This window comes from Montipora foliosa, chromosome 2, assembly GCF_036669935.1.
Source record: "Montipora foliosa isolate CH-2021 chromosome 2, ASM3666993v2, whole genome shotgun sequence".
NCBI classification, from domain to species: domain Eukaryota; kingdom Metazoa; phylum Cnidaria; class Anthozoa; order Scleractinia; family Acroporidae; genus Montipora; species Montipora foliosa.
Window position 1 is genome coordinate 33,573,372 of NC_090870.1, and position 15,000 is coordinate 33,588,371.

General features: G+C 38.0%; 1 protein-coding gene across 2 annotated transcripts in view; it reads left to right on the forward strand.

Annotated features, from left to right (window-relative positions):
* Positions 1–15,000, forward strand: part of LOC137992901 (uncharacterized) — a 19,014-nt gene that overhangs the window by 1,610 nt on the left and 2,404 nt on the right. The window contains exons 2-3 of one of the 2 annotated variants that reach the window (XM_068838464.1): positions 145–1,108; positions 14,662–14,727. In XM_068838464.1, the coding sequence (XP_068694565.1) occupies positions 145–1,108; positions 14,662–14,727 (1,030 nt within the window). Of the gene's footprint in view, positions 1–144; positions 1,109–14,658; positions 14,728–15,000 lie in introns of both variants that reach the window. The other variant, XM_068838462.1, reaches the window with a different exon arrangement.

The following is a 15,000-nucleotide window of genomic DNA, read 5'->3' on the forward strand; positions in this document are numbered from 1 at the left end:
CCCACTGTGATTACTCTCCAACACAAATCGTAAATTCCCGTTTCTGTTTAACTGGCAGAAATTGCTGTGGGTGTCAGAGTGATATGGTATTTTGTGTTTTGTTCCTTAAGTTATTAAAGCTTTTTCTCTTGTTTAATTTTTCAGGCTGTGCTGGTTATTGTCAGTGGCAATCGTTGCCATAATCCAGAAGACATTGAACTGTTTAATAAAACTAATCCTTCACAATACAACTGCTGGTCAAGATATGATTGTCAAGATGGATATGAACGATCTGTCAAGCTTGGGTCAGTTCACCCAATGGGGACAGATATCCAATGCAATGTATGCCCGGAGGGATCATTTTCCAATTTTTGGACCAAAGGCAAGTGCATGAAATGCACCCCTTGTGGTAATAGGAAAGAACTGTCAAACTGCTCAGTGATTCGGGACAGAGTGTGCAGTTCCAGTGAATGCATATCAAACAAGTTCTATTTGAACACCACGGATAATCAATGCTACCCATGTAGTGTATGCTGTGGATCCAGTTCTAAGAATGTTGTGCTAGAGTGCCTGAGATCTGGTGCCTTAAGTGCTGGTGTCACAGTCATTGGAAAACAAGGAGCAACGCATTGTGGAATAAAATCTTCACAACAGTGTGATGACTTGAATTTCACACAAAAAAGCAATAAGACAGAACAGTCCAATGGCACAGTGATTCAGGACAAAGTGCATTCCAGTGAATGCATATCAAACAAGTTCTATTTGAATACCACTGATAATAAATGCTACCTGTGTAGTGTATGCTGTGGATCCAGCTCTAAGAATATTGTGCCAGAGTGCCTGAGATCTGGTGCCTTACATGCTGGTGTCACAGTCATTGGACAACAGGGACTAACACATTGTGGAGTACGATCATCACAGCAGTGTGATGACTTGATTTTCACACAAGAAAACAACAAGGATGGTTCTCTGTCACTTCTCGTCATTGTGATTATATTGAGTATTCTGCTCATAATATCTGTGGGTGCCCACTTCAAGCGCTGTATCAAAAGAAGGAGATCAAGCCAGCGGTTATATCACTGTGCTTTTTGTTGCTGTCTCAACTCTTGTTATGCATTGTTGTCTCAGGGTTAGTAGATCTCTTGTTTTGTTTTTTTTTGTTGTAATTATTACTAAATCATTACTAGTATTGTATTATACTGGATTATACAGAAGTGGATTCACACAACAGAATGTTCATAAACCTTAAATCTAATTTCAGGACTTCAGACATTACAGACAATTACAGAAATACTGTAAATGTGGGTAGCATCATTTTTGTTATTGGTTGTCATTGAATGACAACCAGTAACAAAATGATGCAAATTTGTGTTCTATTAGGTTATTAGTATCAGATTTTTTTAATCACTCTAAAAATGCTCATAATTTTATCTAGTAATTGTCACTCTGTGGAGAATTTGCTACTGTTCATTCCAAAGTGAATTTTTTAAATTAACTTTCAAATTAAGCTTCTTGATGATTTGCTTGTCAATCAAACTAGGTGACAAACACGGTCAGTATAAAACCTGGACTGCAGACCCGGACTGCAGACCAGGTGTAAAACACGGACTAGGTATAAAAAGCGGACTGCAGACCGGGTATAAAATGCGGACCAGGTATAAAAGGTGGACTGAATCAAAATACTGTGAAAAAGGCACAGAGCAACCAAATAGCGATAGTAGGCTGTCAACATGAATTGAAGTATAATGTATACGAGAATGGTGGAAAAATGTTTCGCGACATAATTATCAACCATAGCATTAAACTGGATATTTTTTGGCTTATCAAAACGACGATCAATAGCTCACTGAAGGTTTTAGTTGAAATTGCAATATGTTTGCATGACGTATTTATCAGAGGTAAGACACAATTTAAGTAATGTATTAAATTCTTCGTGGATCACCAGTTTACAGGCCTTCTGATAGGGTGTGATGAAAAAATGCAAATTATGCAAAATTGGCAGGGAAGATTATGTGATTAGAAAGGCCAATTATGCGATAAATAATGTAAATTATGCGCTTTTTTTCTGAGCAATTGCAAGCTTGATTTATATAAGGTTTCAGGATAAGAAAAACACTTTTTTGCTGCTCAAAAGACATTCTGAACACAAAGGAACAGTAAATTATTATGCATCTTGATCAACATTAGTTGGAATAAATAAAAAAGAATGAGGTCTTCTGAACTATTGGTGCACCGTGTTGAAAGGACACGGCTAACATGCCAAATGAATGATCAATAATTGTTGATATTCCTGCATGCTATGACTATCTTCTTACACTTTGTTTTTATGTGCAGCATTATATTACTGAACACAAAAAACAAGACGCTCTATAAAAGTGTACACTCGGTTGCCTGTGGTAGGTGTTACACAGAAACAGAAGGCACTGAATTGAGTGGTAGTGAACTGCAGGGTTCCAGTTAATTTTTTTCAATTGGGGGGTCATTATATATAAAGACCATTTGAGGGTCACCCACATGTCATGCCAGCAGAGGCCCTTTGGCTCACACGTTCACACCTTTAATTATTTTGTAATATCCTGTCCCATTCTGAGGTCTTTTAGTTTTTATTAAGCTTTGGTAATAAATTCGGTTTAAAGATAACAAACACACTCTTGTTATGCATTGTTGTCTCAGGGTTAGTAGATCTCTTGTTTTGTTTTGTTTTTTTCTTTGTAATTATTACTAAATCATTACTAGTATTGTATTATACTGGATTATACAGAAGTGGATTCACACAACAGATTGTCCATAAACCTTAAATCTAATTTCAGGACTTCAGACATTACAGACAATTACAGTAATACTGTAAATGTGGGTATATATAGCATCATTTTTGTTATTGGTTGTCATTGAATGACAACCAATAACAAAATGATGCAAATTTGTGTTCTATTAGGTTATTAATATCAGATTTTTTTAATCACGCTAAAAATGCTCATAATTTTATCTAGTAATTGTCACTCTGTGGAGAATTTGCTACTGTTCATTCCAAAGTGAATTTTTTAAATTAACTTTCAAATTAAGCTTCTTGTTGATTTGCTTGTCAATCAAACTAGGTGGCAAACACGGTCAGTATAAAACCTGGACTGCGGACCCGGACTGCAGACCAGGTGTAAAAAACGTGGACTAGGTATAAAAAGCGGACTGCGGACCGGGTATAAAATGCGGACCAGGTATAAAAGGTGGACTGAATCAAAACACTGTGAAAAAGGCACAGAGCAACCAAATAGCGATAGTAGGCTGTCAACATGAATTGAAGTATGACGTATACGAGAACGGTGCAAAAATGTGTCGTGCCATAATTATCAACTATAGCATTAAACTGGATATTTTTTGGCTTATCAAAACGACGATCAATAGCTCACTGAAGGTTTTAGTTGAAATTGCAATATGTTTGCATGACGTATTTATCAGAGGTAAGACACAATTTAAGTAATGTATTAAATTCTTCGTGGATCACCAGTTTACAGGCCTTCTGATAGGGTGTGATGAAAAAATGCAAATTATGCAAAATTGGCAGGGAAGATTATGTGATTAGAAAGGCCAATTATGCGATAAATAATGTAAATTATGCGCTTTTTTCCTGAGCAATTGCAAGCTTGATTTATATAAGGTTTCAGGATAAGAAAAACACTTTTTTGCTGCTCAAAAGACATTCTGAACACAAAGGAACAGTAAATTATTATGCATCTTGATCAACATTAGTTGGAATAAATAAAAAAAATGAGGTCTTCTGAACTATTGGTGCACCGTGTTGAAAGGACACGGCTAACATGCCAAATGAATGATCAATAATTGTTGATATTCCTGCATGCTATGACTATCTTCTTACACTTTGTTTTTATGTGCAGCATTATATTACTGAACACAAAAAACAAGACGCTCTATAAAAGCGTACACTCGGTTGCCTGTGGTAGGTGTTACACAGAAACAGAAGGCACTGAATTGAGTGGTAGTGAACTGCAGGGTTCCAGTTAATTTTTTTCAATTGGGGGGTCATTATATATAAAGACCATTTGAGGGTCACCCACATGTCATGCCAGCAGAGGCCCTTTGGCTCACACGTTCACACCTTTAATTATTTTGTAATATCCTGTCCCATTCTGAGGTCTTTTAGTTTTTAAGCTTTGGTAATAAATTCGGTTTAAAGATAACAAACACACTCTTGAGTAAAGGTGCATCAGGAACCCGGCCAGACTGAGGTAGGCTACTGGGTCAAACCTGGCCTGAAAGCCAGGGTGAGCCCAGCTTGTGGCCAGTCTTTGGCCGGGTTGGCCAGGGGATAAAAAAATCGGGGAAGAGCTCTGCAGCCCTAGGGCCAGCCTGGCCTGGCCGGGGTTGGCCGGGGCCAAAATTGGAAAGGAAAAGCGAAAAAACAAATGGTCCGCACGGCCTGGAAGGGTCATGGCTGGCCTGGGTCAAAACTGGCAAGTCAAGCCTTGCAAGGAATTTATTAGCAGAAAATTAAAAGTTTGGCATGCAATACAACTTCTAGCACGGGCCGGGCCACCTGGGGCCAAAAATTTTTTATTTTAGTTTTATTTTATTTTTAATTTATTTTTATTATTTTTATTTTTCCATTTTTACAAATATGCACTCTACTTACAATACAATACAATACTTACACTATTGTACACTAACTTCCAGTTATAATAGGGTGCTAATATATACAAAGCACTTTGTGTTTTTATTACTTGAAAGACAGTGATTGCGGAGCATATGTACCAAAAGTCAAAAAACAGGCAGAAAATTCAGTTGATCAAGAGACACTGATGACTAAAAGACAAGGCTTACCAAAATAATGTGTTCAAAGATTTCCACTTTTTGGGAACAGCACTTTGTGCATTGGCCTCTATACTGTAAATTGATTTCAAGTATTGTAGGGGCCAAAAATTGGTCAAGCTTGCCAAGGAACCTCGGCCAGCCTGGCCAGGAAGACACTACCATGTCAATTTTAAGAAATATTTGTAATCAATCAAACACAGTTCAATTGAGCCCAACAACCCTTAACAAACCTGTTGATATGGGCCATATATGGCCCAAGTATGGAGATGATATGGCATAACCTATGGGCACTCCACGGACAATACAATTGGATTTCGTATGAGCTACTGCATTCCATATCAAACCCATACTTGGTAGTCTGTCTTCACTTAGTTATAACTCTATTGTCTTAAACTATGGGATTGCTACGTATTTGGTAGCACTCCATAGATACCCCATATGATCTATTATAGGATTGATATGGCTCAGCCCCTTACCAATACCACAAGATCTCTGACCCCTCACTTTGGGAATGCTACATATTTGGCAGCACTCCATCCAATTCCCATATTATCCAGGCACACTGGTATATGATATGGGAATGCTATGGGGATTTGGTAAAGTCCTGTACAATTCCCATATCATGCTGGCCCATATGATATGGGAATCAATGATATGGTAAACTTCCATACAATCTCCACATTATTGTCTAGGTACATGTATGCTGCATCTGATATGCGAATGAAATGACTTTTCACGCAATTCCCGTCCTGTCCCATATATTCAGTGAAGAGCTGTGATTCTTTCTAGTGTTGGACTACATTCAGCCAATTCACTGATCAGGTTTCTGAAGTAAGAAGGTCCTTTAATCAACATACAAACAAGTAGCACAGTTTCACATTCAGCTTCAATGGGTACCGGTATTAATTTATGTACACATCATTACATTTCAGCAACTTCAAAAACTAAAAAGGTTATAATATCCTGCTCCTGTAAAATAATATTCCGGCAAATCAGAGATGTTCCGGAAACTACAAAATTTTACTAATCAATTACAGTCAAGCCATTAACAATAACAGTTACTACCATAGCTCACCGGCAAAAAAAAAATAGAATACAGAGTTCAAAGCAGTACCTAAATATCTAATTCATGCCAAAATCTTTGGATTGGGTTCTTGTTTTAAAATTACATACGAAAAAAGCTGTAAAACATTTCTGCAAGTCTGCAAAGAGAGACCCTTAAATACATCAAACCATAGCTGGTTGAGGAGATAGCATTGGCTGCTAAGCATTTTTGTCTGCTGTAAAAGACCTTTCCCTGCTGTCCCATCAAAGATTTTTTTCAGGAAGTGTCTCTTTATACTCTTTCATGGCAACTTGAAAAAAATACAGTATATACAGTATTATTATACTTCAATGATGCATGTAGTGATTCCTCTAAATCACTGGTCATTTCTATTACAACTAAAGTGTGTGAAGAGTAAACTCATAAATTTGGATCTCTTTACTTACAAACGTCAATAATAGCTTTCTCAGGCATTTTCTGCATTGATTACAGTAGTTGAAGTGACAGCATTTAGCATTTTTACGAGAAGGATCATTTGTGACCTTCCACGGGAAAACGTACACTAACGCTAAACCGTTAAATTGACCGAAGCTATAGATGTATCCGTTAGTCGTCCGTTAGAAGTTTACATGAAACCGTCAGAGCGTCAACTTCATTCGTTAGAACGTTAGTCTTATCCGTCAGAGCGTTAGTCAGAGCGTCAGCCTCGTCCGTTAGGGGTTTAGCCTCGTCCGTTAGAGCGTTAGTCTCATACGTCAGATGTATAATAGTTATTAACCTCATCCGTTGGGCAAATCTTGGATTCTGTTGGCAAATCAATTAATAATCTGTATCGATTGTTCCGCATCAGCGGATTCGTAGAGCGTCGCTTAAAAATGCGGATTCGGTCATGCAATAACTTTAAACGTAACGTAATGTAAGTTACGTTTTTAAATCAGTTAAAGTAGAATAAAAGAAACAAACGACAACAACAACCTGTGGGCCATAATACTGTAGTACTCCTTTCACACTCGGGCTATTGTCACGAAACATGAATTCAGTGCATAATTATTTCTATGACAACACGTGACTCAGTTCGCATGCTTTTCAGTTACAAGCTTCAAGCACGGCGGATGTCGAATTTGAGAAAGAAGAAAGTGAAAACCAATTAATTGAAAAAGCGCTGAAATTCTTACACAGTGGCTGCGGATGTTCTCGAGGGGCTAAAGGAGGTCCCTGCTCCAAACAATTTGAAGCAGAAACGGTTTTGCATAATTTGCACAACTGCATCGAGTTAACGAACGCCGACTGAGCTTGACTTAGTGGTACTAGCAAGTATCCAAGCATTCACCCGCAAAGAGGACATTTGAAGCAAGAGAAGCAGAAGTCTCCGATGCAATTTTCAGTTTCAGTCCGTCCTCATTTGCAGAGAAATGTCAATCGTATACACATAACTTGCGGTATGAGCACTTGTTTTCCAAATAATTTGCCTCACCATTTGCTCTAAAACTTCATTATTTTTCATTAAAGGTTTACCAATTTTTTACAGGGTTATAGCATTTAAGCCAAATTGAGTATCCTTGCTTCACAAATTGACTCGAAGGTGTGAAAATGTGAATTCTAAATACAGGTAAACCGTTCCTCATGTTAAAGATAATAAGGCATCAAATCAAATGTTATTCGCTTAAAGTTAACGCTTACCTTTTTACTTGAGTTGTTGTAAACATTTCCTTGCCTGGATCAGGATTTAAAGAGTCAAACTAACCAAAAAATCGTCACCATGCACAAAAGTGTGATCGTAGATACACAAAAGTTTGAATAAAACCGCCCAAAATCTGTAAGAGCTGGACTGGTTACCACTGAATGAAAACGAAAAGGGCTCACTAGTTTCCAGTCCGGTCTCTCACGTGTTATTCAAGATGGCGGAGGATGACAAATCTTTTCACGGATTCAATATAAATGGGCAAGGTTTGAAAGATACTGGAGTTCATTGAAAGGATTAAGTACTAACTTGGAGTGTGTAATTTTCAAGAGTAATGCATCATGTACCTTTTGGAATAAGGCCGATTATGAGAGCATCAAACAAGGTAATCTAAATCCGTTGAAGATATTTTGTCGCAATCCATAGAATACATCAGAATAAAAGCTTTCTTTTTCATTTCTCCGTGTACAGAGTGATCTTATGTTCAAAGTTTGGGGCCTGTAAAGGACATTGTTTAAGCGAAGTACATATATTACGAGTAGTGAATTAATTCGAAAAATATCGCATTCACATTGGCATGCTTTGAATAAGACCATTTAACCTTGTTATACATGTATTGAAGGATGAAGTTAAAGCTCATTAATTTTTTTCAAGGCACCAGATGAAATCAAATCCTTAAAGGGCACTTACATTTGTAAACTTTGATTATTGTCTCACTGGCACATTCAGTACTATTGCACAAAATTCTCAAGAATTTCAACTCATTCAAGTGACCCTCAAGTTGAATCATTGAGTGGAATTCTTAAAGATTCCCATAAAATCCTAGTCCACATTGCCCTTTTAGCATTCAATTCCCAAAAATTAGGCCTGGAAATCCAGAAAAGCCTGGCAAAGTCTGGCGTAAAAATCTTGGAAGGCCGGGAAGGTCAGGCTTTTTGGCCGAACAGTGCCGGTGACAGTTTAAATTGCCTTAAAACATGAAATTTTGAGTACTTACCAGCTTTACTTTAGCATGATAGAATGACAAGGACTTAAAATAATCATTTACGTAGCTCTTTTATCAGAGACTCAGTACATCTAAGAATAATCATGCAAAGGTTTAGTCTCAGGTGTCAAATTTAGGAACAGTCAATATTGAATGTTCATGTTCAAGTGTGAGATATAATATAATGTGTACGACGTTGCATTAAAGATAATTGGCCGTTAAACCATAACATCATCGTATTTTGCAAGACATCATCAAGGCCATTTCAAAGATTGTTACTTCAAAGACAGTTCAATTGAGCCCACAGAGTATGGTTAAAGTCACTGGTCACTATTACAGACTAAATTGCAGTCAATGTCTGTAATATTGAAGACTTAAACATTTATGGCCTGGAAATTCCAAAAAAAGCCTGGTCAAGCCTGGCTTGAATCTTAAGGCCTGGAAGGCCAGGCTTTTTTGACCATGCAGGGTTGTCGAGAAAGCTCGGCCTTGGAAGTAACAAGGCCAGGAAGGCCAAGCTTTGGTGGCCAAGGTTGCCGAGAAAGCTTGGCTGTGGCCATGCTTGCCGGGCTTTTCCCGGAAAGCTTGGCCAAAAACCCGGAAAGCCTGGCCTGGCCAGCCTTTGCCAGGCTAGCCGGGTTTTTGGCCGGGCTCCTGATGCAAGGGTGCAACTGAATGAACCACAGGAAAGAGTGTTAATCGTTCGTCGTTTTCAGGCTAAAACAACGTACTTTTTAGCCAAGAAACTGCCGTCTTTGGGTTTTTAATTTTGTTGTAATATTTAACTGAGTATTTACATTTCATCTGTCGGGTCAGGAAGCCTTCTTTGTCAGGTTCCTGAGAAACGTATCTATTGTGTCTTCAGGGTGAAATATTTACACAATAGCGGGGTTGAGCAGCCGTCATGTAATTGAAAATCTGAACATCTATGAGATACAAAAACAGACTTGCGAATTATCGCACATCACACTGCTTACAAGTACAAAAGGAGAAGAAATGGTTAATAAATATGAAGTTTGTTACTATCTGATGGTTTTTGTGTTAGAGTAAAGGGATATATTGTCACGCAAATGATGTAATTTCATGACACTCAAAATTCGCAAAGAGTGTGAGTTTTATGTAAACAATGTTCGCACTATGTACATGTAGTAAGTCATAGCAATAAATATATTGTTGCCTTCCAAAATAAACTTCATTTTACACTACAATGACAAAATCATTTGACAGAGAAATAAAATTCCTTTCTCGTATCACATTTCAACGGACGTACGCAAATTTGTTAACTCATTTTCACCGCGTCCTGATTCCCGCAAAATTTTTCTTCTTTCAAATATCAACAAAAATATTATTTCTCGTCAAGCGTTGCATCTTTTATGTTCAAATAACCGCTACAAATAAAGATTTTTTAACGATCTATCCGTATTCCGTGGATATTTTTTCATAATTCAATATTCTCTGTCAAAATATTTTTTTCAATGGGATGTCAAAAGGCCAAGTAGATGTTAATGTTCCCGAATCGTCAAGTATCACCACAGAAGACAAGAACATCATTCTAAAAGCTTATTCTACGCAAAAAGTAGGTTCTGGAGGTAATTCTGAGAGTGGAAACACGAGGCATGGAACATTTAATTTAGTTAACACAAGAGAAAGACGCTAACCTCATTTTGACACGAAAATGCTTTGCTATTGCCATAAAAACTATCCAGTTAAGCTCGCATATTACAAAACATGATGAATTCATAAAGGCCACCTTTTCCAGCGAAATATTTTTTGAAACAAACAACAAATTCTTGGCTGTCACATTTCCAATCTTTTTTTTTTTTTACCTGAAGACTGTGCAGAGAACAGAGATCACTGATCCACTTAAGGTGTTTGATTCCTTCTATGTCTTTGTTGAACCCATAAGTTACCAGAGAATTTTGCACACTTGGTAAAATACTAGAAATACAGCTCACTTTGATTTCGGCTCGACGGGCAATAGTCGAAGTACATTACTCTTTGCTTTTAAGATTCCAGACATTTATTTTTCACCGCCTCTCGTATTCAACCAATTGACGTTCCATTCTTGAGCTACATAAGGGTATATTTTGTTTAAAGATGCACTAAAACGGCATGCGCGTTACAATGACTTTCGACGCCATTGCAGGTTTAATAATTAAATGTTCTCCTATGTGCACCAGGGAAATCTACACATTACCCCAGCCCCCTCAAACCGAACAAAATACGCACAGAAGACCCTATGCACAAAGACACCACTTAGCAGGGGAGTGACAGGCAAGACTTTTACCGACACGGAAAAATTAAAATTAAAATTTATAAAACCACGAAATGAAACCCAGATTCCGACTGGGTTTGGCAACGCAGTAACAACTTTTTTTATTTTGCAAGGATCATAAAAAAAAGCCAACATTCATCCTGTGCACAATGTTTTTATTCAATTCATAATTAGGCAGGGAGATCATAAACTTATATAATTACATTGTAAAAATGAGATTAAGAGTATCTTGTATTATTTTGAAACCCCTCAGTACATGTAGGTTAATTCGTACCATATGCCAGTCTGTCAAACTCACATCTGATCTCATAATAGTATTGTATAACAAGCCTAGCTTGAACATAACAAAACAGTCTTTCTCCCTATAGACACTTAGTTGATAATCAAAGGGAACTCTTCGAGTCACGACTGAATTTTTGTGGTCAAATCCAGGGAAAATTGGAGTAAACCGATTCGAGTTAGCGAGGTGCTACTGTACAAGTTGACTACAGGAAATGTTTGCCAGGAACATACCTTTCTTCATCACGTTTCAAAAATATCACTGGTAAAAGTTTGCAAGGTGACGAAATATACCATAACCAACGACTACACAGATCCATGAATGAATGTTGCCAGTAAAATAAGCCATTTGGTAAAAAAATGTCGAACATTTCCAGCTAAACAACAAACCATGTTTCTAATCGAAAGTAATCTGAACAAAGGGCGTGTTTGTGTTACACCAATAGGCGACTCTTTAAGAATGAGACTCGTACCAGGCCCCCGACATGCAAGATAACGGCTTGAACTTCGTATGTTAACGAAATCGAAAGTGACAAAGGTTTCTTAGCCTTTTTCCAAGGTAAATCATCTTAAAAATGGCATATTTATGCAGGAATTCCTAAGAAACTTGTTGCTTTGTGTTTTATTTTAAGAATGTTCTGCGTTCTTTTGTGAATTATGCGATTTTTCGTGAATTGTGCGATCGGATGCGATTTGAGGTCGATTGTGCGAAGTCGCACCATCGCCTAATATCAGAAGGCCTGGCTTTACGTTTAGAAATCGAGAAATTTGACGGACTTCAGTGGGAGATGTTGATTTCAACAGAGTTTTATTTTGACCCGACATCACACAAGAATAACTGGAAGCATGGATATAATTATATATTATTTCCAATCGATCTACAAGGGGAGATCTTTTTTGCAGTTCGCATTAGCTTACATTTCTTCACATTGAACTCCATACGAATTTGTAGACTCCATCTGTAGATGTTATCAATATCAGACTGAAATAGAGAATGATCGGCTGGGCGATTTATCACCCTAGATGTTTTGCAGTTGTCAGCATATTATGACACAGTGTTCCCTGGGGTAACAACTTCTGGCAGGTCATTGATAAAAGTTACAAAAAACAAGAGGCCAAGTAATGAGCCCTGAGGTAGACCTGACGGGATAGAGCACCAAGAAGAATTCACTCCGTCTATCACGACTCTCTGTTCTCTTTTGGTGAGGTAGTCTTGGCACCAGTTCAAAAGTGCACCAGAAATACCAAAATTGCACAGTTTCTGCAGCAGTACATCTATGCTACTCTGTCGAAAGCCCTTGCGTAGTCTAGGAATATAACATCCACCTGTCTTCCTTGATCTAGGGCTTTTGACCATTTGGGTAGCGCAAGAGCGACCCCTCACGAAGCCGTGCTGCCACTTGGTTACTGAGTACGGAGCCACATGTGAGTAAATGGCATTGTGTACAATTCTCTCGGCAATTGGCAGGAGTACTTAATAATGAAATAGGGCGATAGTTCTCAACTTTTTCTTTAGCGTCTGATTTGAAAACAGGGGTGACATTAGCTCTCTTCCATGATACCGGTACTTTTCCAATTTGGAAAGATAAATTGAAAAGTAGTGTTAAGGGATTCCGGGATATGATAGTTCCCCAGCACACTCTTTCAGGACACTTACAGATATGCCATCCACGCCAGTTGATTTAGTGCTGTCAAGTTTAGTCAGAATGTCCTTAACTTGGTTTCTGGATTGTAGAAACTTAATCACAGTAACAGATCAGGCTGTATTACATCACAAGGGAACTCCATGCGACCAGGTGCTCTTTTGGCGAAGACAGTGCTGAAAAATTCATTGAACAGACGTGCTTTCTCAGTTGGATTCTTGGCAGACTTGCCCACTCTAGCGTATGTGACAACTTCTGGCATTCTCTTTGAAAACTGCACTTGAATCTATGTCATCACTGGATAAGAATAAATCCCATGGGACATGTGATAGACTACTCCTTAGGCCATCGAACTCAGCTTTATTATGTAACAATAGAATTTTCTTGTAGTGTTATTATTTGGTCTCTTGAATTTACTCTTGATCGAGAAGCAGAGAGGAAGATGATCGGAGTCAAAGGAGTGAGGATAAACTGAAGTGTCAACAATTAGTGCATCGTTATTTGTCAGAACAAGATCCAGAATGTTACCAGATGATACAGCGCTTCCATTGTCTTTGAACTGTGTCCCCAATTAGTGCTCCAGTGCTAGAACGACTACTTTACACACTTAAAGAAAGTTCCTTTCCTTTCCTTTTCCCTGTTAAATTTGTGGAGTAAAGTACAATTTTGAGATAAAATCTCTACTCTTACTTTCTCTACCCCAGTCGATGTTGTAACAGCATTTCTGTGTATGTGACAATATTTTGACCCGGAATAAGAGTACTCAAGGCCTTTTTTAAAATCTGTATCTGGGCCAGTACAAACCTAGTTTTGTTCTATACTCTGTTTTTGAATACACAGTCCTTGCCTCATACCTGCATGTAGTCCGCAGTCGGCGTTTCTGTACCTGGTCTGCGTTTTATACACGGTCTGCAGTCCGGGTCTGTGGTCCGCAGTTCGCGTTTTATACTGACCAGTGGCAAACACCAGTCAGAGGAAGTGATTGATGTCTTATTGCCTCTCCTCAAGTATGCATTCAAGGGGCATAAAACTAGAATTGGGATCGTACTTTGGGTTCTCTGAAGATACTTCCTTTCTAAGGTAACAAAGTAAGGTACTTCAGCTAAAATAAACCCTGGGTTCACATTCAAAGTTGAACTCGGGCATACTTTTGAACTCACCTCTTGCTTCATTGGTGAAAACTTTGTTTGATGTAACCTTTATAAAGACAAAAATTACACGCTCAAAGGAAGAAATGCTAGACCCAGGGATCCTCATGTGGCTAACCTTCTATATCATGGGCTAATAATTGCCTTGCTGCCTACATGGTGGTCCCTGATGGTCTAACAGTTATCACACCTGAGCCGCGACAGGGAAATGTGGGTTGGAATCCTGCTCAGGCCTTAAACCAATTCTTTGCATGGGTGTGGTGAAAGGTAACTAAAGGAATATTTGATGTGAAAAATGTGTGTTCTTCAAAGATAAAGTGAATTATCATTGAAGGGAAGGTGCTTTCCTGCATTTGCTGTTTTATTTTTTTGTGTATCTACTATACTCAGTTGCAGTAATATAACTGTTTCACTTGATTGAATTGTTGAATGTACTTCTCAGTGTAGTAGTTCTACAATTTATATAAGAAACAAATCCAATATATCATTTTGTATACATGCTTGGTGAGCTTGCTGATGACCAAGACAAGCAAATATGTGCTTCTCTTCACTGAAAATTTAACAGTTTCATGTATGAGAAAAAGCTATTTGCAGGGCCACTGTGCAAAATTGAACGGTGGACTTCAAAAGCTTACAGGGCAGTCAAAAAAGTTTTCTTTGGTTGCCCCCTCCAATAGAGTATGCTATTAACTCGTACTTTCTGGACCACAAGCATCATAGGATAAACATGATACATGTACTATATTGGCACTTGTTTGAAGCACTTAACAGTAGTGAATATTTGCAATCTTGGTTTTAGGAGATGGTTGCGGTGAGTTGAATCCTTGTTTTCTGCCCTTCCAAGAAAAACTAAAGCTTATTCCAGAGAGTAAGTATCGGTGACATGGAGACAAGTTTGTTTCAAATCAATGCTCATTCTGAAATCTACTGAACAGTGTTTTTTTTCGGTCTCAGGTTTCATTCAAACTTACAAGATATACTAATTGAACAGTCAATAACAACTTTTGATATCAATTTCCTTTTACCTTAAATTTTATACTTAATTCCTTAAATGACTAAACAATTTTAGCTTCTTTTTAGGTGTTTTAATTTCTCATTTGCTATCATGCACATATGGTTCATGCTTTAAATGTCTCAAATA